Source organism: Taurulus bubalis, assembly GCF_910589615.1.
Source record: "Taurulus bubalis genome assembly, chromosome: 4".
Taxonomy (NCBI): domain Eukaryota; kingdom Metazoa; phylum Chordata; class Actinopteri; order Perciformes; family Cottidae; genus Taurulus; species Taurulus bubalis.
The window spans coordinates 15,332,356-15,358,505 of NC_136592.1; the positions used below are offsets into that span (position 1 = coordinate 15,332,356).

Genomic DNA, 26,150 nt, shown 5'->3' on the forward strand with positions numbered 1-26,150 from the left:
TCCTTCTCCAACCTGCTGTGAGGTTTGTCCTCCACATGGTAAGATTAGTAAAACACATTTCCAAAAGTTTAAAAAGAAGTTTCTCACGACTCAGTTCTAGTCAGTGCTAGAGCTTCTCATACTTCTACTCTAAGTATATTTGACCCCTCTATTTATTTATTTTTTATTTAACAATAGTTACGTTTCTAGTTGCTTGCCGGTTTAAGATAATACACTTAAAAAAACATGTTAATTATATAAATACAAACAAATGTTCTATGAGCAAATAGTTTTGGTTTCCTAAATAACTGATTGAGGCCTAAAGAGGTAAATATATCCAATATATAATATATAACACTTTTGTGTTTTTACTTAAGTACCATGTTAAATGCAAGACATTAACTTGTAACATACTGTATTTGTACAGAAGTAAAGGATCTGAGTAGTTCTTCCACCACTGGCCCCATGTGCAGTAAGAGGAAGGAGCACTGGTTCTAATTGGGATGAGGAGGTAGGATGAAACCTTATCTGCAGCAGAAAGCTGCTGTGTGCTGCATTATTTCATCTCCTCAAAGAAATATGACAAAAACATCAGAGAATGGAAAAAGCATGACCTCAGACTTTGTAACCTGGCAGATATAATCCAATCATTCTGCTGAGGGCCTAACTCGTGTTTAACGCCAGTCTATACATCATGCTCTACATCTAATTTAAGGCTGAGCTGACTGGTCTTTGAAGAGGCAGTTTTGAAATCACATTCCAGTTTCTCCTCCCAAACAGCAAATTATTTCTACTCCCGCGAGACGTGTGATTTTCGAACTCAAGAGTTTGAGCAAATCACTTGCAGACTACTTCATGAGGAGTTTATTAATCTGAGACAAGGGGCCTGGGATTCAAGATGAAGTATAAACAACCTCATAATCAATGGACAACTTAAAAAAAAAAAAGCTTTGACTAGAGAGTGTGTGCTTGGTTCCACCTCAACAACACCAACATACGTTCAGAGTTAGCATTGACGCCAGATACCACAGAGAAAAGCTTCAGCAAAAATGTGCCCCATAATTGGTAACAGTCTCTGAATTTATGTAAGCAAGGTAGGCTGTAATTAATCCCAGCACAATGAGGATCTTCTGCAGAGCGTGCTGGTGTATTTGTTATTGGACGTCACCACAGGGCCACTCTGGAGCCCATCAGATACAGTGTCTAAATACACAGCAATCAGAGCTTCCCCCTCACCTAAAACTCCCACCAATATCTCAGCAAAAATTACCAAAGGTTATCGAGGGGCATCACCCACCAGAGTCTGACTCTGACCTACATGAACCCAGCCTCATATCCCCCAAACGTGCCTCATTTCTTCCTCATTAAAAACTCTGATTCAGGTTGTTTGGGTTAAGATAGCCTGGAGTCTTGTGCCAGAGTTGGAAGAGAGATGATGGGAAAGGCAGTTTGGAAAGACGCTGAATGTAGCTGGCACTTCTTATCAACCACATATTAGCAAAGTTGAGAAATGGTATTTGCCATGTTGCATTAGCCTGGTGCCGTCCCATCATCGCCTGCCATTCCCAGCAACATGATCCAAATACAGTCCAGATGTCTCAGCCATCAAGCTTCAATAATTCACTACCCCTGCATTAATCTTATCAAGCGTGTCACAGATCCCTGCTTGATAACCTCTCACAGGGTTTAAGGACATCAGGGCCTGCAGCTGACCACCGCTTCATTAGAATGCACTTATATTTAACTAAAGAAGCTGGAAGTCTAACAATAAAATAGTTTGCATCTATTTATTACTCAGAAAATAAGGACATTTAGAGTAAAGAAATTTAGAGTAAGAAGCTGGGTCTTAATTTATCTGAATGTACAAAAGATCCCAAATGTCAACACCGTTTAAAATATAAATATTCAAGTTTATAGAAAGCAGGAACAAATGTCATGTGAAATTACTTTCAAATATCCTTATCTAGATAAGTCAGAGCACATCATTCATTAACATTTAAGACATTGGCCTTTTTTTTCTTTTTACATGACCCTTAATCTATTTAAGTGCAATAAGTACACTATGCTATATTTAAGAGGTTTGTTAAGCCCTTTAAATACAACACTATGTAATTATCGCATTATTACACGGTTTCTCTTCCCATTATCAAAACTAGCGTATGATGGAGGCAAATGGATCAATATTAAGACCTACAGATAGATCAGGTATATTAACACTCAGACAAAGAAACAATGTTCTTGATGCTCTCATCAGTGAGCGGTTTCATTTTCTATCGATAAAGCTTCTGCGATGAAAAGGTTAATGAGGAATTTCCGTGTCTGTAATTCAGGAAAAAAAATGTATTGCCACTTGACTGTACACAACCTTTTGGAAAATCCGATACATTTATTAAATCTGATGAAGGCAATGCCTATTTTTTTCAAGACAAATCTGTAATCAGTCCCTGTCTGCTCCACATGATGCATAGAAGTGCATAGAATTATTAACGCACTGAAATAGTAACGTTAACAAACAGCCCTCTTAAACTCAAAAAGCCATGAGATTATTGGTTTCAGTACACTGACAAGAAAAATTTCCCTTGTGATACATGCTTCAAATGTAGATTTAAGACTCCTAGTCAACAGCAGGTGTTATTATTCCAGCAGGACACTGAAACAACTGAACGCAATACGATCTGAATGACAATTAAGTAGCTAGTTTCTCAACCCGACATTCAATTTCCTGAGACTGGGACACCAACTATGTCTTTCCACGGTGCAAAGACTCTTTTCCTCTCTTAAGAGTTCTTGTCCTTGGAGTGAAAATCCTGTTTGATGGATCCTGATTGCGAGGTCCAAAGCCTGTTTCTCTCGGGGCCAAGGCCAAACTGGTTTCCCCAGCTCCGGCCTTCCAAGATCAGTCCTCCTCCTCTGAGTCTGAGGAGAGCTGGGCTTCTTCATCGTGAACCTCTCTGTAGGCAGCCATGGGGCCACCGTCAGGAGTGTAGCTCCCCATAGAGATCTTCAATCCCTCAGACAGTTTCTGGGCTGCCAGCTTGGCCTGCAACTCCTGAAATTAAACACAGAAGAAAACGTTGACATGAATAGGCTGGTAAACAGAAAACAAGCACATTATTATAAAGCAGCACAGACATAGCTATTAAACCCTGAACAAAAGTAGGACTGATAATAAGCTTAAACGGCCTCCGTGAGTTGACAGCAGCACACTGTTTGACGTTTGGCTCTAAAGTCATTACTTTGGATGTGAAGTGATACACAGATCCTGCACTGCCTGAACACTGCCCTCTAGAGCTGAGGAAGGGATCTGACATGGACTTTAATTCAGTCCATGCTTCAATATTAATGTATTGTCCATTTGATTAGATGAGAAAATGTCATAAGTCACCATTGTATAAAACTCCACTTTATCGACATCAAACATCAAACTCACAACTGTAAATAAAGTAAAAGATTTCCACAGAAACTGAGAGTTGCTATTTTCATCAATTACACATAATGATGTTGTATGAACAAATTATAGTTATTACTGGTCAAATATAGTGCACTTTCCAGGGGGGTTTTACTGAAATATTTCACCGTATGCATTTAAAATGAATGTGTTTGTTTGTTCAGAATGACTTTGACACAGAGTGAAAGAAGACAGCACAACGCAGAAAACTCCAGCAAAATAGTTGAATCTCAATGCAATGTCATCTAGCAAGGCGCTGTGGTGTACAATAGGGTTGTCACGATACCAAAATTATGACTTTGATACGATACCTGCTATAAATATCACGATACTCGATACTTTCGATACAATACCATAAATACATATAATAGTAATAAATAAAACGTCTGTATGGTTCTCTTTTTTACCAGCTTGTTCCTGCCCAGCTTTTTGAACAAATGGCATTAATATTAGTATTAGCCTACAGCAAGATATTAATGAAAACTACATGGTGCCATCATAGCATTGATTATACACGACTATGTAGGCCTATTGTCCATATCTGACCAGATGACTACATAGTTACATCATTTAAAGATGTGTTTGAGGTGAAGAAAACCTAAAGCTATGTTGGATGGGTACATTAAAGATGGACAAATAATTAAAGGGTAATTTCTCCCCTTTATTGAAAAACAACAATGAAAAACATGCCACCACATATCTTTCACCAATACACACATGCAATTACACTATGGCGAACAATGAGACAGCCAGTCTCTCTATGCTGTCTGGCAGAATTGTGAATATTCACACTGCTCTATTTAACCTTTTCACATCTTTTGAGCCTCTCTCATATTGCCGCTGGCTTTTAAAACACAGCTGGAAGGGAACTCCGTCTCTGTGTTGCTGCGGACTCTGCTGGTATCTGTTTGACTGTCTGTGGGAGTGGGTGGATAAACCATGCTTAAATTTACTTGCATAGCGAGTTTGATATTTTCACTTCACATTTTATCTCAATTCATGGAAGTTATTGTTCCTTAACTAACAACTAAATTTGTGTTTCATTTGGTACACTTTTTGTGTGCATTCTGACCTCATGATCATTATGCTTGTCGTCAAACTAGGCTAAGGCTACTCGTGGCTGTATATGGGGGAGCTTGGGGCTTTTCATGTTTAGAATCACATTTGCTTACCTGTTGTTCATTGAACTCTTTGAAAGTCTGCGTGAAAGATGCTTTGCCATGTTCGACGCGTTACCTCCCTTAGTCGCCTTTTAATGGTTTGTATTACTTGCTTTTAATGGTTTGTATTACTTACTTTTAACGTTTTTTATTACTTATTTTTAATAATAATGTCGTACTGTGTCTTTTATCCCGTACGGTTTGCTCATTTTATGTTTGTTATGGTCTGTCAAGGGACTACAGATGCGAATTAGCTGTAGCTAAAATCTGGTACAGTGCATCAAATGGTGACATTTATGTTTTAACTGTACATGGTCCCTTTTAAATAAAGAGATATATATCTACACATACACATACACATACACACACATAGTGTATGTGGCTTTAAAACACGTTTTGCAGACAGGCTTTCCCTTTCAACAAGCCAAGGACAGTCGGCAAGAGCTCCTGAACTCGACATGTCTCCCCGATCACTCGTTGTGAGTGCTGCCTGCTGCGTATAAGTGCTGGCAGCCCCGCACCTTTGAGCCCGTCTCCCTGCACTCAATGCATGCAGGCAGCATGACGACGAGTGGAGCAGTTTTAAGGAAACGCGCTATTTTGAGGAAATATCGATACTTAAAATATGCAAAATCGTATCGTTTTTAACGTACAGGTACCACGGTACCTTTTTAGTATCGGCATACCGTGCAACATTAGGGTACAATCAATTATGTAATCAATCCTGCTTATCATTTAGTCACATGAGCGTCACATATCTACTATAGATACAAATGATGCTGATGAGACCACCAAGAGTAACATTCTTTTCTCATAATTAGCGGTGGGTACCGAGAACCAACAACACGTCCGGTACCTACCGGACCAAAAAGCGACGCAGATTTCGGTGCTTTCTTCCGGTGCCTGAGCCGATTTAAATACTTTCTTTTTACACTACTCTGTAAAAACGATAGGATTTTGATGTATCGATACTATTAAAATAGCGCGGATCAGAGCACACTCCTCCACTCTCTGTTGTCCGCCTACATGCAGAGGGGGCTCGAGGGGGTGGGGCTTCCAGCGCTCACACACCACACACAGCGCGCGCACACAGAGATCACTGCTGACACGAGCACGAGCTTTTGAACGTCCGTCCTCGGCTTTCTGGAACAAATCTCTCCCGGTTGATATTAATGATGACGTGTAGTCCAGTAAAGCAGCAGTTTGTAGAATCCGACGGTTTCTGAGTTCTGTTGCACACGGTCCCATCAGGCCACCTGATGCTTGTGTCTGTTCATTTTTTTATATATATATATTGTTTATAGTTTGAAGTTAAAAGGTTTGAAGGTAGGTTTAGACATCACTTTCACACCTTTAGAACCAGGAAAAAAAATAACACTTGTGCCATATTACATTTATAATATATAGTCTCTTATCACAATATCTTTATGATATTTGTATACTGAAATGTCTGACCCCAGTCAGTCTGCCTGCCGTTTAACGTTTATGCTGGACGTATAAGATAAGCGTGTGGGGGACTCGGCTGCACTAACCTGCTGCTTCTTGGCTTGTTCCTTCAGGAGGACGGCCGACTCGTCCAGAGACAGAAGCTGGACCGGACTGTAGTGGAGAGGAGGGAGTGTAGCTGCAGTGATGTCATCCAGGTGTTTTCTGTCCCGCTCCCTCCTTGCATCTGTAGAGAGAGCCGATGAACCTTCAGAAGACTGGCTGGGTGACGAGGATCCTGAGGTAGAGATATCACTTCTGTGGGGCAGCCTGGAATGAAATTGACATACAAATATAAGTAGTTTTGGCATAAATGTTTTTAAAAGTAATCATAACATCATGAAACAAAGTCCACTCACTGATTTGGTTTGAATTGTTGCATCCTGAGAGCTGAAGTCTTTTCTGTTCTTTCCAGGACAGTTACATAGTGGGGATTTTTGGGAAAGTAATTGTCTCTTGCTGTACTGTTTAATGGGTCTTTGGACTCGTTACTGAAACCAGAACTAGTTTCAGACAGTTTGATCCTGCCCAAGGCCCCCACAAGGTCAAACTCTTTTGTCTCATCAGATTTCACAGAGTACCCAGCAGCAGCCATCTCCATGGTTTCACCAGCAGCTGCGCTGGAGACCAACTGGCCCTGTTCCTCATCCAACGTGTTTTCCAGCATATGAGCTGAGACAGGTGAGGTCTCCTTCTCCTGTACCACATCACCTGCAGCAGCATCACTTTGCCTGTTTTGGTTTGCATGTTGTCCCAAAATGAAAGCCTGCTGATACTTGGACTGTAACTCTGTCCTGGCAACAGACTCCAAACTCTGTCTCCTCTCCTCTTCATCGTGGTGTTCAATGGCAAGACGCAATTTCTCCGTGAATTCTTTTATCTTTTTCCCTTTGTCAGGAAGACTCAGTAGAAACCTCCTACGAACAACACAAAATTCAAAACAATCGTTCAAGATACAGATGGGAGACAAACAAACCAACAGTAGTGTTTTAGACAGACAGATACGAACACATCGTTAAAGAGTTATTCTCTAATTTGCTGTATCCAAATTCTCCCACAGGTTAAGTTAAGTGAAGGGTCGGCAACCCGCGGCTCTGGAGCTGCATGCAGCTCTTTAGCCTCTCTGTTGCAGCTTGTTGAGGCTTTGACAAAAAAAAATAGATATAGTGTATATATCTTCTATTTTATTTGCCTAATGGACAATCTTCCAAAGGGAACACCTCTTATCTTGGAGTTTGAGGTGATATTGTGGCACTGAAAATCAAAAATGTTTTAATATTTTTAACTAAAAGTGCACCACATCCTATCATGTCGCTGTTAAGCGTCTTTCCCTACAGATGGCTACTCATGATATGCAGAGCCCCACCCTCGGTAAACTGTCAACATATAAATAAAAAATGTAATTCTGCGTGGACGTTAGGGCTGCAACAACGAATCGATAAAAATCGATTATCAAAAGTGTTGGCAACGAATTTCATTATCGATTCGTTGTGTCGCGCGATTATTACGCCGGGCAATAAGTCGCGGAGAAGAAAAAAAAGAGCGGAGCAGAGCAACTGGCCGGCCAGCGTTTCTGAGATTGAAGTGAGACACGAGAAAAGCTGAGGTTGTGATGTTCTCAAAAATAGAAGATCTTTGACAAGTCGTGTCTTGGCCAATCAGCGTCTTCATGTTCCTCAAACTTGTTTTTAATGGAAGCTAGTCAGCTTGCTATCGCGTTAGCTAACGTGTTTGGGTTGTGTATTGTCGTTAAAGTTAAGTTATGTTCCGTTACAGTTCAGTCTTGCTTGTAAAAAAACATAACGTGATGAAACATGCCGTCACCCCCCGGTCTGGTTCAGTTCACGCTGTCACTCGTTAACGTTAAACCGGCGGATCTGACTGCAGGTTTTTTTTTAATTTTTTTTACTCAAAGTAGAATGAACGTAGTTGGGCTTAGCCAACAACGTGACGTCGTGGTCATAAGAGACCCAGAATGAAAGAGTTTAAGGAAGAGGACGCTCTATATGTAGCAGTACAGCTTCCCACTGTCCCAGTATTTCATACATATTGATAAAGCAGGGTACGCTAAATGCAGCCTCTGGAGGGATCAATTACAGTAAAAAGGGCTCACATTTGGCAGATATAAAGCATACATGTGTATGTTTTTAGTGTTAGTCCATTTTATTGTTTTAATTAACAGCTCAGGGATGTTCAAGGAGCAACCTGTTTGTGCACTTTCTGAAGATGTTTTGCACTGTCACTTCTGTTTTTGAATAAAGGGTTGGAAATGAATGCTTTTTTGATAAAAACATTTTTTTAATCCGATTCATCAATTAATCGAAAAAATAATCAACCGATTAATCGATTATTAAAATAATCGTTAGTTGCAGCCCTAGTGGACGTATTCATTTGCTTTCACTGCCAACGATGCTGGCTGACCTGTATGCTTGACATGGGGTTGAGAAATTAGCAAACAACAAAAGATTTGCTGAAAGACACTTCTAGAACAAGCACACAGCATTTTCTGAAATATATCAAGCTGCAGATGAGCGAAGACGAGCAATTTCTCAACTGAGCAAAGTAAATATACTTTCACGAAGTGGATCAGGTCTCTTCAGCGCCAGCTCATGAGACAGTGAGGCGTCCGTTAGTAAAAACAGATTCGTCCTCAGGAGCGTTTCCAAACTCCTCCGTTTGCGGTGATCTAGTCTAAAACTCCGGCGCAGTGTGGACACTCAAATAGTAGGAGATATACGTTTTTAAATGGAAACGTAGTAGTGTGGAAATTACCTATTTATTTCAGAGTTATTTTATTTAAATAATAAGTTATTGCATTTAAACCATTCTTAGCATTCTAGGCGCAGTGTGCTGCTGTGAAGCACCCGGGGAGCAAGTGGGGGTTCAGTGTCTTGCTAAAGGACATTTCGACATGCGCACTGTGAGAAGGACAGGTATCGAACCTGCTACCTTGTGGTTACAGGACGACCACTCTATCTCATGAGCCATACATATGAGGAGAGATCAAGGCCGGCATAGATGTGTGTTTAATTGACCTCAATGTAGCCGACACATGACTTTATTTATTTTTCTCCTCTTGATCGTTATAACACGTAAAATAGAAATGTCAATAATTGGCTTTATTCTTGTTCTAAACTTTTATAAATACAACAAACTATAGTTTTTGTATATATAATATGGACTATATATAAAACTGTATATTCTGTGATATCAAATAGCTTTTGCGGCTCCAGAAGGTTTTTATTTGGTGGAAAATAAGGGCAAAATGGCTCTTTGGATAGGAAAGGTTGCTGACCCATGAGTTAAGTCGATATAGCAATTGTGTCATATCATTTCCTTATTCGTGAAACTATTCACTCACCTTGAATGAAATTCTCTGCATTTGTTATTTTTATCTAGTGTCTTTTGGCTTAGGTTGTCACATTGAATTCAAGTTTCAAATCGTTGTATAATCATACAAAGAGTATGCAATATAATACTGCTATATATATATATATATATATATATATATATATATATATATATATATATATATATATATTAGGGCTGCAACAACGAATCGATAAAATCGATTAGCAAAAGTGTTGGCAATGAATTTCATTATCGATTCGTTGTGTCGCGCGATTATATATATATATATATATATATAAAGTCGCGGAGAAAAAAAAAAAAGAGCGGCGCGAAGCCGCCAGCGTGTCTGAGATTGGAGTGAGAGACTGAGAAACGCTGAAGTCGTGATCTAAGCAAAAATAGAACATCTTGGATGTGACGTGTCGAGTCTTGGCCGACCAGCGTTAAGCCTTAAGCGTCTACAGCGGCTTTATTTCCTCAAACTTGTTGTTAATGGAAGCTAGTCAGCTTGCTAGCTTGCTATCACGTTAGCTAACGTGTTTGGGTTGTGTATTGTTGTTAAAGTTCCGTTATGTTCCGTTACAGTTCAGTCTTGCTTGTAGAAAACCGTGGCTGCAGGTTGTTTTTTTACTCAAAGTAGACTGAATCAAATCACGTAGTTGGGCTTAGCCAACAACGTCATTTCGTGGTCGTACGAGGCCCAGAATGAAATAGTTTAAGGAAGAGGACTCTGTAAATGCAGAGCTGAGATGAGGTGGAGCTGGGCCTGGAGGTTTCGGTCCAAAGACGTGAGAGGAGCAGTACAGCTTCCCACTGTCCCAGTGTTTCATACGTATTGATAAAGCAGGGCATGCTAAAGCATCCTCTACTCCAAGGAGATCAATTACAGTAAAAAGGCAGATGTAAAGCATACATGTGTATGTTTTTAGTGTTAGTCCATTTTAATCTAATGTGTTTAATTAACAGCTCAAGGATGTTCAAGGAGCAACCTGTTTGTGCTTTCTGAACATGTTTTGCACTGAATTTGCACTGTCACTTCTGTTTTTGAACAAAGGGTTGGAAATGAATGTTTTTTTGCTTTTTTATCCAATTCATCGAAAAAATAATCAACCGATTAATCGATTATTAAAATAATCGTTAGTTGCAGCCCTAATATATATATATATATATATATATATATATATATATATATATATATACGTGATTTATTGAGGTATTAGTCACATTTTGAATTGGCTTATATCCTCAATGTGTACAATTTAAAAGAATAAAGCTATGTTCTAATCATTTTGAAGCATGGTAATATAGGCTCTGCATCTTAAACAGAGAAGCGTTGCACTTGTTTTCAACCATATAATTGATGGTATTGAGCATTGAGCGTATTTATAACACTGTTTTCGTTCATAATATGAAACTCACAAATATGTGTAATTTGTGCTTAGTCATTTGAGGTGAAATCCACACATCCTGTGCCGATGGTCAACAACACATCAGGGTGGTTTAGCTCAGTCCCGGTGGCGCAGCTCTCATTACAACTAATCAACCCGTTTTGTGGCGTAAGTCACCATGCCTCTTCTGTCAAACTATTACTGCAGCATATTAAACTATCTTACATACTATATCAAATCACGCTTGAACTCCCGTATATGAACACGGGAGGCACACATTGGAGCTAACAGTGTGAACTCACTTGTTAGAGAGTATATTCTCCTGTCGCAGGATCAGTGCTTGTAGCTCCTCTTTGCTCTGGTTCCTCAGGTCGCCCACCTGTCCCTGGCGCCCTGTCCACGACGAGGACATCGCTTAGCTAGTTAGCTAGTGACTGCGCCATTCACAGACAGCTTGCACTAACCTCTCACAGTACAGAATAACTATAATTATTCTTTAAGCTCAAAACTCTACCCGTTAACGGACTCTTGTAAAAGTTAGAGATATTTAAAAAAAACTCTAAAGCCGGCAGGTTTACTTCGTCAACACACGAGACAACAACGTTTCAAAGTGAAATTCTTCTTCTTCGTGTGCGGAAATCCAACAACACGCTGGACGTCGCTCTACCGCCCCCACTGGACGGGATAGTGTAATGCACCTCTGCTTCATGTCACAGCCAGGGAAGGTGATTTGCTGCCCTCTACAGGCGAAGTATAGTAAATGAGTAAGTAAGGTTTATTTATATAGCACTTTTCACAGACAAAAGGTCACAAAGTGCTGTACAGGAGTCAGGAAAATAAATAAATGAACGTGTTAAAACCAGATAACAGGGGTTCCAGAGTGTAGGTACTACTGCCTCAAAAGCTCGGTCACCACGTGTCTTAAAGCCAGTGTGGGGCGGACAGAAGGTTTAGCTGGTTGGACCTGAGGTTGCGGGCTGTTGAATAAGGGTGAAGTAGTTCAGCCACATATGAAGGAGTCTGGCCGTGTAGTGCTCTCTATGTGGGGGTGAGGATTTTAAAGTGGATCCTATGCTCTACGGGGAGCCCATGAAGAGACCTAAGAATGGGGGTGATTATATGAGACCGTCTATTTGTCCTCATCAGTAATCTGGCAGCAGCATTTTTGATTATCTGCTACCGGTTAATCTCAGATTTCCTGAATGCGGAGAAAAATGCGTTTCTGTAATCAATACGAAAAGAGATAAAAGTGTGTATGACCATCTCTAATTCAGCCGTAAGTAAAACAGATCTCAGTTTGGTAATGTTTCGAAGGTGGAAGAAACAAGTTCGAGACAGCTGCTTCACATGGGGGTCAAACGACAAGGATTGATCAAATATTACCCTGAGATTACGCAGGTTTAGGTGGAGTCATCAGCAGCAAATTAGTGCAGTCGGTCTGAGTAGACTCTCAGATTTCCATAGCTGCATGTCCTATACCGGATCTTTCTCAACCACTGTACCATCCCATGCCTCATTCTGTGAGACAAAAAAAATGACCCAACTTCAACTAAGAGGTTACAGCTGTGTCCTCTCTATCTCCTCTCAGAGTTCAACGTTTGGCTGCAGCTGCACAGTTAAAAAAAAAAAATATATATATATATATATATATATATATATATATATATATATATATATATATATACATATATATAATTTTAATAGTATATATATATAATTTTAATAGTATATATATATATATATATATATATATATATATGTGTGTGTGTGTGTGTGTGTGTGTGTGTGTGTGTGTGTGTGTGTGTGTGTGTTTACCAAGTCAGATCACACTGTACCCTATATAACCCTCTCTTCTTATCAGAATCCTATAAGCAAAACAGGTGTAGCACATGTACTTTATGATCTGAAGCACAGGATTGAATGTACTTTACTGATAATATTACCTACTGCACACTTTAGATTTTACAATGTTGTTTTAATGTACTACGCAACACAGTTTTTTGTCAATCTACAAATGTTTTTCATCAGTGAGATGAACAAATTATTAATTGGTCTATCGTCATATATATGTATATATAAAAAAATCAAAATGACAAATAAGATTTGATTTAGTGAAATAGCTGAAATAGCTTGCATTGCGAAGCCTATGTATATCATTTACAGTAAAGTATCTAGAACAGACAGTTCTTAAAATGTAGTCACTGAGTTTTTGCATATTTACATAAAGTTTATCTGGAGTTTATGCATGCCAATACATGTGAAATTGAATCATTAGAAATGGATGGGATACAATACACATAACATTTCTTAAAGCCTGTTTTGTGTTTCTAACGAGCTATGATACATTTAGAGAGAGTGATCCCCACCAAAGAACGATGAATTAGTGAGATGCATATGCTATAGGCTTCAGGCTTTAAAAAATGTATGAAGTTGCACAGTATGAAAGTGCTGACACAATCAGGAAGCCTGGGTACTTAAACAGTAAAGTCTTTATTATCCGAACATAGGCTGGCCTCATCATTAGTCGCAGTATGATATGTATCATTAAAGAAAAGGCCCATCATAAAGCTTTTTCAAACACAGTTGTGGCAGTGCAGATAACAGCTGGATAATACTTGTGCCTGTGGCTCAGGAATGGCAGTCACCTAAATAAGGTCAATATCTTTAAAGTGATTGAACAGTCTTTCATCAACACAAACATTTACTTAACATTAATTTACTACATAACCCTGTTGCCAATTCAAAGAGTTGCATCCCACCCCCAGTATCAGAGTAGGCTGTTCACAAAGGCACAACGCATGTTAATAAATATGTTGTACATAATGAGAAAAAAACAAAATACAATTTGTACAGTGCCAATATAAAATGATATGAATAGAGACTTAATACCTGTATCAACCTTCAGATAAGACTTAATGCTCATAGCTTTGTGAGCATCATAAAGGCTTCATTCAGTATAAACAAAACATATATAATCTCTCAGTACATTACTTACAAAATATTTATACAGAGCATTAGATTATTTACACCCTACAACAAGCAACATTTTATTTTCATTCATAGTGCTATGTTAAAATATAGGCGGAAAACCTAATTAAGACTTTTTACATCATCAACCAGATTCAAACATATGTGATAGTGAAATAACTAATGTGTATATGTGTCATAAATGGCATAACCAGTTTAAAAGATTCATTCAACATTTTACGCTTCATTGATTTCTTTAGAGGAAAAGACAAATCAATACCACTGACTACGTTAAATATGTAACTGCACGTAGCTTGAACCACAGAAACATATAACTCGACAGTCATGATGTACAGATTTTCTTCATGCTAAAATAACTGCAGCTACATATTGTTTAGCTGAGCATAAAGACTATAAACATGTATCTAATTGCAACCTAACCTAATTGCAATGCAGCTTTAGGAAGTAGGACTGTCAGTTTAAAAAAACAAGTATTTGTGCTAATGTGTATACTGTGTGATGCAGCCCTACTATGTGTCTTGTGAGACTTGGAACATCAGCTCTGTCATTATCCTAAAAATCTTGACCCGAAACATTTCTATTGGGTTGCATATCCTTCCTTGTATGCAATCTTGTTATTTTATCCGTCTTTTTACGAACTTCTGACGAGAGTTTTGAGGATGTGTTGGGAAAAGTAGTGAAAAGTGCATGAGGTTGCACTGTAGATCCATTCATTCCTGGTGCATCCACTGCCACTTGGGTTACAGCTAGCAAGTGAGTTATCAGATTTGTTGACATTGTAGAACAGCAAGCTGCGTTTTCTAATGTCACCAAACCCTTATCGTTCCTGACAAAACGGGTTAGAACCCAAACATACGTCGACAAGCTTAGATGCTTCGATACAATAGGTCAGGCTGATTTCACTTTGTTTGTTTCTTTTGAACAACACCTGCAGGCTAGCTCTTTTCTCCTGTTTTCATTTTTATGCTAAGCAAATAAATATATTTCCCAAAACGTTGAACTATTCCTTCAAGATCACTCTATGTTTATCTTTTTTGTTATTTCCAGAAGTTTCATGAACGGTGTATCAACTTGAGGGGCTCTTGATCTTGGTCGAGAAGAGAGCAGAGAAGAGGATTCCTCAGGACTTGATTGTGTGTCTGTGTTTGTTTCTGCGTCAACCTCATCTCTGCCTGACTGGACTGGACTCACAGGAGGCTCAGACTCAGACTGGTGGGTGTAGGGCAACCTCCCAGTCAATACTGAGGGGTTGTTTTGCAGGAAACGGCTGTACTGAACAGGAGTGTATCTCAGTAAACTGGAATCCAGTCTGCTTGGAGGAGGGTTATTTAATGTGACCGTCCTTGGTTGGGTAGGCGTTGTTAGGTAGTGAAATGGATATTGAAAGGGAGATGTAGGGGAAGAAGGTTGAGTTGAGGACATAGGTGGTATTAGGGATGAAGGAAGAGTGGGAGATACAGGTAGAGTGGGAGATGAAGGTGGAGTGGGGGATGAAGGTAGAGTGGGGGATAAAGGTGGAGTGGGGGATGAAGGTAGAGTGGGTGATAGCGGTTGTGTTGGGGATGACGGTTGCATCGGAGATATAGGTTGTGTTGGGGATGAAGGCAGAGTGGGTGATAGAGGTTGAGTCGTTGATGAAGGTAGTGTGGGTGATGGAGGTTTCACTGGTGGTGGTGGTTGAACAGGTGGAGGGTGTTGTATGGGATGGAGATGAGCTGCTTCATACAGAACAGGAAGTTCAACATCACACCTTTTTGCTTCACGTCTGCAGATGCACAGTCAGACATCAGAGTGAGAAATCACCTCTAAATGGAACACCAAATATAACCCGATGCTACTGAATATGTTTCTCTGACTTTTCTTCTTACCTGGGGAGCAGATCACAGCCTACTCCTATCTCCCTTATTTCCAAAACCTCTCGTGGTCTATTCTGTGTGGACATAAAATACTTCAGCTTGTCTTCTAATTCATTATTCTAGAAAAGAAGAAAGAGGAAACAACACTGTCAGGTCAGGTACATGCAAAGATCTGCAGTCACTTAACATGTGTAAGTGACAAGATAGGTGCAGTGACGCGAGGAAACCACACAGACATTGCAAAAAGTGCAGATGATCGATTGCTCAGCAGCCCGGACAGATTACCACACCACACCAAAATAAAAACACACAGCAAACACACAGTGAAGGATTTGTCTTACCTCACACTCCACTATCGCGATTCTATCCAGAAGCTCTGAGATGAACATGTCCTTCTGAGCAACTTGAGCTCGCAGCGATTGAACCTTAACAAATTAAAGATTGAAAACAATGTTCACGTGTTTTCAGTCAGACCTTTTCTTTGCTCTGCAATATAGATTGTTGGCATGATTTCCTAATCATTTTATTGAAATCTTTCTGAAAATAAGTATGTGATTTGGTGCTAATTATAGGGGAAATAGTCATGGAAAGGAAAGTAATGTCTGGCTGGCTGACCTGGCTGACCGGCTGTGACTACTACTTTCCAAGTTGCATTAGCAATTCATAAGAATGTATTGAAAAGTGTACTATTTGAACCCTGTCTCTATTTCACCCAATATACAGTATATTAAAAAAAGAAATTATTCAGTAATTAAAGACCCGTTACAGTTGGAAAAAGTCCATGCAACCCTTCAAGAATATTCCTGCTATAGCCACAGTATGACGGACACTGAATAAAAGGACGAACGTTTTGGAAAACCAAACTGTATGGGACCAGTAAAGACTAACAATGCCCTTAATCTTTAGATCATATAAACCACTGGGCCAGCACAACGCTCCACCCTTTAATGACTTTGGCTCCGATTAAGTTTTATATTTCTTGTGTACATTGAACTCATCTATAATCTGGTTGGTAAACACACGTTCACTACTTTAGATGACGTTGCATGCATCCACACCCATTATCAAATCACAAGAAGAACAGAGGTACCGCAGATGAATAAAACTCTCCCCACCTCCTCGATCATTCCTTTGACTTTTCTCTGCTGGCAGAACACCATGTCGTTCAAGTGTTTGATTCTTTCACGGAGATCCACAGATTCAGATTTCAGCTCTTTGGACCTAAGCAGAACCAGGAACCAGTTAAACCCACATGTAAATACATCATGCTGGTGAAAAGGGATTTATCTTTTCTGGAAATGTGCAGCCGCTTCACTCAGCAATTCTCCAATCAAGGATAACAAACTTTAGAAGGAAAAAAGGACTGTAGCATACTGATAGATTTGCAGTCTCTAAAGGAACATTGTGTAACATTTAGGGGGATTAATTGGCAGAAATGGAATATAATATGCAAAACTATGCTTTTGTTAGTGTATAATAAATTACCTGAAAATAAGGATCATTATGTTTTATTTATCTTTAAAAAAAAGCATTTATATCTAGGGAGGGAGCGGGTCGTCTTCCACAGAGTCCGCCATGTTGCACCATCATGTTTCTACAGCAGCCCCGAACGAACAAACACGAGCGAGAGCCATTCGTGTTTTGACATTATCTAAAGGCAGGGAAGGCGACCAAAACTCTGTATTACACGTGCGTTGAGTTGGGATTCGTCACATGATGTTTGTTTATGTGGGCATTGTTTTTGTACCTTTTGACTGCAGATGCATCAGTTGTGTCTGTCAGCTCCATCAAGCGCAGGCGCTGTTCACATTCCTGCAGCTTCTGGTCGAGATGACTCTTTTCCTGTGAAAATATGTTTTCATTGTACATTTTGTATATCTGCATGAAGTGTAGATAGATCTAGTCATGTTAAAAATCTGCCTTACCTTTCCCATACAGTCCAGTAGGCGCTCCACTTCAATAATCCTCTGGTCCCTCTCAGCAATCGTGGCCTCTGCAATTCTGAGGTTGCTTTCTGCTTCCTCCAGTCGCCTGATGTACTCATCGAGTTGGGCCTGTGTGAGCGGACATACATTTTGGGATTAGATGTTGCTTTTAAAACCACTCATCAAACATCTGTGTTATGGCGTTGTAGTGATAGACTTTCTAAACCGAGACCAAGTAATGACCAAAACCCGACCAGTGCAAGTCCCACACTGTATGACACACTTACAACAAACAAACATGTTCCTCAAATTGATCCAACAGAATACAAATATGATTCCTCTTTATTCGCCTCTTTTATTGCCATTTATATATATATGTCTGTCTAAGTGAACCATGAGAAATTATAAAGTAGTTATACTTAGTTATATAAAGGGCACTGCAGAGGTGAATTGTATGTGTGGGAATATTTTTTCTTGTTTTTAAATAGGCAATAACGATGTTAACAAATAAATCAGATAATGCACTGGCAGTGTAGTGATATCCCCGCAGATGTGGTCTTGTATGGTCTTGAAACGAAATCCAGTCCTCTTTGTCTGAGCCCGAGTAAAAATGTGGTCGATTTCAAGAAGAGAACAAGGCCTTCAAAAAGTGGTCTTGAGACCAAGACCGATCTTGAGTACTACAACACTGAATGTATCATCTACCTTTTTGTCAATTAGAATACATTTTCACTGCATCACAATCTTTGTGAAATGTGTCATGTAATCATCACACGCCCATCCTGTTCTCATGAAACAGAAAGTCTGGTATCTGCAGGCACTGAAACGCTGTGTGTTAGTTCATGAATAAAGAGTAAAGAATGCAGACCTGTAGGTTTTCAACCTCCTCCCTGTGTTTCCGTTGCTCCTCTTGCAGCTTCTCCTCGTACTCCTGCTGTAGCTTTGCTGAGAGCTCCTGCAGCGCCTGGTTGTTGGCCTCCCGTGCAGACTCCACCTGGAAAATTCACAGCACAGCAAAAATTGATTATTCCATACTGACAGTAGAATAGAAGATGCAGCTGATGTGTGCTGCAGTGAGCTGGTCTGTTGTCAAATCTGCTGGATCACAGCGTACTGCTTCATCTGTTGATTCTCATACGTTTTAAATCTTTGAAATTGGGGTTGTTTGCTGTCTAATGGAAAGAGAGCGCACATCTTACACCTCGCCGCTGTTCCTTACTCATCAGATGATTTTGGAACAGACAACTTGTAACACCAGTGGCCTACATCTCAATGAATGTGCCAGTACAGGTGTATTTACTGCAAAGTATCGAGTTGTGTGGATCCATGAGGGTTTGTGTGAATGAGGATGAAGAGATGTAATTACCTGCAGTCTCAGTGTCTGGTTTTCAATCTGCGTGGCTTCCAGCTCTTTCTCCTTGTCTCTGAGTTTTTCTTGTGTTTTCTCACAGGTGCTCTGCAAACTTCTCACCTCGTCTCTCGTGTCTACTCTTTTCTGACAGTTCTCCAGAAGAGATTTCTGCAAAGGAAACTTCTTTTAGTCATCAAGCCGGCCTTCTCTTTGATGGCATGCAGCTGTCATGGAGCAGGTCTCACAGACTCAGTGACATTGATTTGTTACCTGCAGGCCGATGTTAGCAGATATAAGGGAGCTGTTCATCTGATCGAAGCTTTCCATGGCTGTCGTCCGGACCCTCACCTCCGACTCCAGACTCCTCTGATGGGAATTGGCAGCCTGCATGCACACAGGGCATATTGCATTTCCCCTATTATTCACAGCTTCACAGACTGGAGTTTGACGACGGAGTTCTGAGCAGTCTCACAGTGTTACATAATTAATCACCTTAATTTCCTGTGAAAGCTTTTGCATTGATTGCTGCATTCCTCCGAACTGCCCGTACATCCGCTCTCTCACCTTCTCCAAAGAATCTCTCACCTGGAAACACAAAACATACAGATATCATCCACCCTACATCCCACACAGCCTTGCATAGATGATGTATGTGTTGATCTCAAGGCCCGGCTGTTTGTTAGTTTCCACTCACCTCCCTGATGTACTTCATCTCATCCTGAAGGTGACTGACCGTCCACTCTCGCGCCATCACCTCCTGCTGTCTGTCCGAACCCGTCCTCTGCACCACGCCGTACACTTTGGTCCCAGGATTCTCCTGCGCGGTCTCTGGAGCCCCGTTGGCCATGTCTCTGAGGTGCTGAGGGAGACAGGATCGCACCGGTCAGGTTTCTGCATCCACCCTCCACTGAGGCTGACTTCTACCGTCTACTGCATGTTTGTGTAATTGTGTGTTCGTTTATGTGCACAAATGCTCACTTTCAAGAGCATCACATGTTTGTGTGTTTGTGCGCGGATGCTCATGCCTGCGTATGGACACTTGATCAGGTATTTCCAGTATTACTGCTGCTGAGCACTGGAAACAGGAGGCTGGGAACAACCAGCTAAAAAAAGTGCAGGGTGTATTAAAGGTGTCATGTTTCTGCAACCCAGTAAATGAGCTGCTGTGTGTCTGCCTATTGTGCCTCTAGCAGCCAGGCGACTGATGCACACCAGCTGAGAAGAAGTGCAGCACTTTAAACAATGCACTAACTAAATAACAAATGATCGTTATGTCCTGGGCTACAATAAATGACAGAACTCAAACTCTTTGAGATTCAATTTCTTTAAATATTTGAGTACCATAGTGTTTGGAGATTAGACTGAATGATCTCTAGCTACAAAGATAGACTTCAGACGTGGGATATGTTACAGCCATCGACAAGCATGTGTTGAATCCCATGAATACATTATTAATGACAGCCTTAAGGTGCATGCACAGAAAGGTGTTTTTACAGAAAGATGTCAGTGACACACATGCTGAAGCAGTGGCAATGTCATGCCTATTATTCATGTGTTGGATGCGGCTGTCTACCTGCTGAGGTGACTCCCTGCCAGCTGGCCTCTCTCTTTGGATCAGCCCATTCTTCTTCTTCCACGCCCCATTGACATCCTTCTCTTTCTCAGCCTACAGAAAGAAAAGAAAATACAATGTTCACACAAATGTTCACAATAAGTGTTATTATTTTGTGTAAACATTCTGCGACACTGACAGACCTTCTAATTAGCAATGTTTATGTTGCAATAATTCCCTCTAGTCTGTCATGGTGTGTGGTCACATCTAGTGTTCTCTCAACAAGACTAAGATTGCAAGCAAACACACTGTTTTGGAAACACACAAAAACATTTGGAGAAATGATCCAAGACTAATCTAAAATATATAGATTCCAGGCAGTAGATACAAAATATAATATACACATACAAGTAGAAATCTAATTCAAACAGACAGACAGACAGAAAGAAAGAAAGAAAGAAAGATAGATAGATAGATAGATAGATAGATAGATAGATAGATAGATAGATAGATAGATAGATAGATAGATAGATAGATAGATAGATAGATAGATAGATAGATAGGTGTCAGTCTCCCCATCTCTCAGAGATAATAGGGAGGTGGGGCGAGAACAAAGACGCCAGTGTTGTCTTGTGGACAGAGCCAAGCCTTATTCCAGCATTACATACACAGAGGACATGCTGTTGAAAAATGCTGAATGCCTGCTAATAAACAGACGTGAATTCCAGCAGATGGGAGATAAGAACAGCCGTGTTTATGTTTTAACATCACCGCAGCTCAGAATAACAATGCTCTTAATGCTGTCACTTTGACTTTTACAATGCCAATCTTTGACCTTACTGGTTGACAATGGTAACCTGAGTATAAGTGAAAACTGCATATGAGTGATAACTGTGATATGGAAGGAAAACACAATTTTTGTTGTTGTTGCCTTGAGGAGCATGACCTCCGCACAACTCACTGACTGCAAGAATCATGTAAATATTCAAAAATGACTCAAAGACACCGTTCTAAAATAACTATATGTTGTTGTCAAGCAGTTTACTAACAGACTTATGAGTCTTATGAGTGCATTAATAAGGACTCAACTGATGTTATTAGCTCTCATGTACCTCTTTGTTAATAATTGTGTTCACATTGAAGAGACCATTGTGGAGACTAAATTCAATGTACATGTAGAAACTTCTATATGTAACAAACTGCATCAAAGTCCACTGTGTGTGTGTCATGGTGCAGATGTTTTACACCTCATCTAGGCCATAGTCACTGGTTGGATTGTTTCCGTGTCAGGTTGCAGCACACACCCATTCTAATTTTATGGTGAATAACCACTTTAACCAGCGTTCCTACTAAAGCATAATATCTCTAGCAGATGTTTCTGTCATATCCTTCCTCCGTGATTAAGTTCACACCTTCCCCTTTTCCTTTCTTTACACAAAGTCACAAAAATAAAAAAGATGCAACTGATCTACATTTGACCTTCCCTCTAGATTACATCTAAAATTGAAGTTTGAGCAACTTCAGAGGAAAATGTTCTCATCACATTGGCTAAAAAAGAAAAATGGACATTAATGTTCCATGTGTAAATGTATGACTTAAAAAAGTGGACTGTTAAATCGTCTCTGCTGTGTACCTTTTGAATGTTGTGCTGGTACTTGAACTAAATGCTGTTGCAACAACAACAGAGTTACGGGTTGCAGTTACTGCACCAGCGCCTGCACAGACCACGCAGCTCTGTGCTGAATGCATAATGAGCACATGAAGAGGACATAGAGAGTTTTTAACCTCTTGAACCCTGATATTCTCTTTCAGTTTCCCATGAAGTGACTTTAAAGTTATGTTTTTCCACACTGTTCTACAGTTTTACATGCACATTATGTATTAGATGGTTATCGCACGTCAGTGAATTACATTAGCTTACCTTAAGTGAAAAAATACTTTCAAATTCAGCATCATCACGCGTTTGTGTTTTTGGAAACCTTTGAACCTTATAGCAATAGTTTAAATTGTCATTTTGGGAAATATGTTTGTTCCCTTTCTTTCTGATTCTTAGATGAGAAATTGATACCGCCAACAGCTGGTTAGCTTAGCTTAGCAGACTGGAAACAGGGAAACAGCTTGCCTGGAGCTATCCTAAGTTAACAAGCACCTCTAAAGCGTATTCATTACACATAACCCTCTGCCATAAAACAGCAATTTGTACAAGTTTTTGTAAACAAACAAGATAAAACACATACATTTGTAAGCTAGAAAGGTGCTGGTAGGCAGATTCCGTGACTTTTGAACAGAGCCAGGGCAGCTGTTTCCAGCCGTTTCCAGTATTTGTGCTACCTCTCGGCTGAATGAATCAATTTCCCACAACGTTCTTATTCCTCCAAGGTCATTTCTTACAATTGTGTTTTCACTCTCTACGTTTCTTCCCACCAATTTCATTGCACCTCATGCCTCAGTTGATTGTCTTTAAAAAAGAAAAGAAAAAGTGTCACGCTGCTGTTAGAGCTGCAGCTCTGTGCAGAATGAGCAGGTGTGCAGAGTTTGCATCCTCACTAAACAGACACTGAAGTACACGTCATCATTGAGCACATGGCTGTTACTCCACTTTGTGTTCACTCTTGACCAGACTGTCCTCTGTCATCAGTTCCAATAGTCCTGGTCACACCATCCCAAAAGGAAGCACATTCAGAGATTGTAGGGGCGTGCTATCAGTGGAGTGGAGGTGTGGTGACTAGACGAATACCATACTAAGGATTCAGCACATTAAGCACCAGAAACCCTCTCAATGCCATCAATAAGCATCGTATCACAATCAGTTCTCACATTCTCTCTGTCAATCTCTAGCCTCTGGATGGCAAACAAAGGCAGGGGCAGAGCCACCTACAGCAAACAGCCACATAGCCTGTAGCATACGCACAATCATAGTCCACACACAATGTGCACACATGTGAACAGACATGGAGACTGAGCAGAATGTACTCAACTTGTACACACTTCAATAAGAACATGCACATTAGCATGATATGTTTGTTTAGTTACCAGCATTTGACGTCATACTGTGTCTCAGATGTTTCAGGTGTGATATTCAATATATTGTCTTTTCATTTTAAATATTTTCTATTGTATGGAATAGATTTACAACACAGAGTCGGACTTTAGCTTTGAAGTAAATATGACACAGCTGTGTGTGTATTATCACACACACACACACACACACACACACACACACACACACACACACACACACACACACAGACACACACACACACACACCCATCTGTCATGATTGTGTAACTGGTCCAGATGATAAAATACACATAAATCTCAGTGGCTACACCATCTTTCTTATATTTGTATTATATGATGAATATAGGTTGTATTTTCAGGGCTTATCATTCTCCCGTATCACTATTTTTGAGAGTTCCTTGGTGAGTGTGATTTAAGTTAACTCTATTCATTAAACTGTTATCTAAATAGTGCTGTCAAGCAAGACTTATAGCCAGGATGCAGAATGGTCAAGTGTAGACTTTCAATAAGGGAAATTTATTTGACTTACTGTGTCTGACTTTGTGGTTCTCTGCTCCTTGTGCCCATTATCTCCTGCATGTAGAGTTAACCTGAGGCGTCTGATCCTCCTCTGAGAAAAACAAACAGACCAAAAGCAAATAAATGACGTTCTGCACACACGTTGATATTTGCATTATGTTATAGTTATATAGAAGAGTTTACATTGAAACATCACTGAAACTGACGGAGAGAGTGGTGTGTTTATTTATAGTCAATGGAAACAGAGCTGCAAACAAAGTTCATGTAAATGCTCCAAAACGGATACGTTGTTAAATGTACATCACAATGAATGCTTTGTTTGGTTATTTGCAAAAAAAGTAACATACTCTGTTTACTAAATCATAATAGGTTCTTTCTTCATTAGAAAAACATTGGGAATAAGTTTAAAGGCCTGTTTAGTACAAAGGCCGGTTTTATCTGAGAGCTGTTCAAATAAACATGACAGTCTTGCCGCCTGCACACTCAGCTCACATTACGTGCTCCTGCAAGTGATCACATCCTATAACAAACTTTTAGATGATCAGGGAACAGAACATGCTAGTTGGGACTGGGCAAATAACTCACTGTATACAGTCAAGAAACAAGTGGCTACAGAGTTCAAGGGAAACGGGGACAAACAAAAGAGGGAAGGGGCTGGACTGTTTGCAAAACACAGAGGAGAAGGGAGAGATACAAGGGGGAGATAGAAAGAGAGTTTCAGTGCCCTGCCTGTTTAGGACTTCTTACCTCACTTGAAGGATCTAGAGAGTCCTCTGTGGTGGTGGTGGAAACAGTTCGTCCTGAACCGTAGCAAAGCATGTCTCCTCTTCTGTTTACTCCTCGTTTCTCTTCCTCTCCGGACCTCCTCCCTCCCTTCCTCTCACTGCTCCTTCCTGAGTTCTGCTCTCAGACTCTCTATGCGACCATCTGCCCGCGGCTCCGGCCAGGGAAAAGGAGGGGAAATTCCACTCTGTCAAGTCTGGTGTTAGTGGGGGTCCACAAGGCAGAGGTTTCCTCTCCGTCTGTGAAATGATCAGGTGAAATCCAGTCCCACACTCAGCAACACAAATACAACTGTGCCATTGTCTTAATTTCAGCCTGACTGCTCCTAACTCCACCTGGTTGACAGGTTTGTCAGATCAGCAACCTCCCTGCCTCTTTCTCTCTCTCTCTCTGTTTCTCTCTCTCTCTCTGTAAATCTGCATTCCCATCAGACCTGTCAGGCCACATTTCAGCTGGCTCCCTGGTCTGTGCCTCCTGCCCTGAGAGCAGGACTTTCACAGGGAGGGGCCTCATTCTTGGGCTGAGACAGGTGGAGCCCTTCTTATCTACAGGAGTGGCGAATAGGAGGAGCTGGTACTGCACAGTTTGACAATACTCCCTGTCACTGCTACACATATTACACGTATTACACACTACACGTATTGTATTTGAGTACAAATGTAAGATACTTTTACTTTACTTGAGCTTATCCTACTTTACACATGTAGTCGATTCAATTTCAGAGGTGAATTATACTTACTCCAGGGATCATGCTGCATAATGAGTACTTTTAATTTTTAAAGTAAATTACTTTACTTTACTTTAAGTAAAATGTGTTGCTGCTACTAGAAAAAAAATTGAAGGCAGGACTTTTGCTTATAATGGAGTATTTGTGTATTGTATTGGTACTTTGAATATGTCTTCGAGCATTGCCGCTGTGAGAATGAAAAGCTCTTCTTCCAATTAAAGAAATAATAACCTTATACTAGAGGTACAAGAGGTGTCTTGTAATACAGGAGTGGTTTAAGCCAATACATTATTGATACTGTTGATAGTGGATACTGATGAAAAGGAAGTCAACACAGAGAACATTCGTGTTACCTTCTACCTCACAACTACACCTTTATTCAGTTTTACATGATAAATTTACACTCATATGTTTATACGTACTCACTCACCCTGTCAAATATCTTCAAGGAACAGGCAGACAATCATCCTAACAGCCAGATCACATTCCTTGTATGAATGGACTGCAGTCACTCCCTTTTGATAGAAACTAGAGCCACACTCGAGTCACAGAGTGAAGAGTAAAGTTGCCAAGCAAGTGCTTGTTCTGAATTGTTTTTCAACAAAGATCAGCTGTTA

General features: G+C 40.2%; 1 protein-coding gene across 1 annotated transcript; it reads right to left on the reverse strand.

Annotated features, from left to right (window-relative positions):
- Positions 1-1,831: 1,831 nt before the first annotated feature.
- On the reverse strand, positions 1,832-24,860 carry polr2m (RNA polymerase II subunit M). The gene is given in 20 exon segments (XM_079217535.1): positions 1,832-3,028; positions 6,120-6,342; positions 6,432-6,989; positions 11,114-11,225; positions 12,314-12,329; positions 14,818-14,846; positions 14,849-15,564; positions 15,668-15,774; positions 15,997-16,080; positions 16,771-16,876; positions 17,403-17,497; positions 17,581-17,709; positions 18,449-18,574; positions 18,947-19,099; positions 19,202-19,315; positions 19,424-19,516; positions 19,626-19,790; positions 20,505-20,597; positions 24,034-24,114; positions 24,771-24,860. Coding segments are annotated over 20 exon segments (3,225 nt in total). The 5' UTR covers positions 24,843-24,860; the 3' UTR covers positions 1,832-2,875.
- Between the last annotated feature and the right edge of the window lie 1,290 nt (positions 24,861-26,150).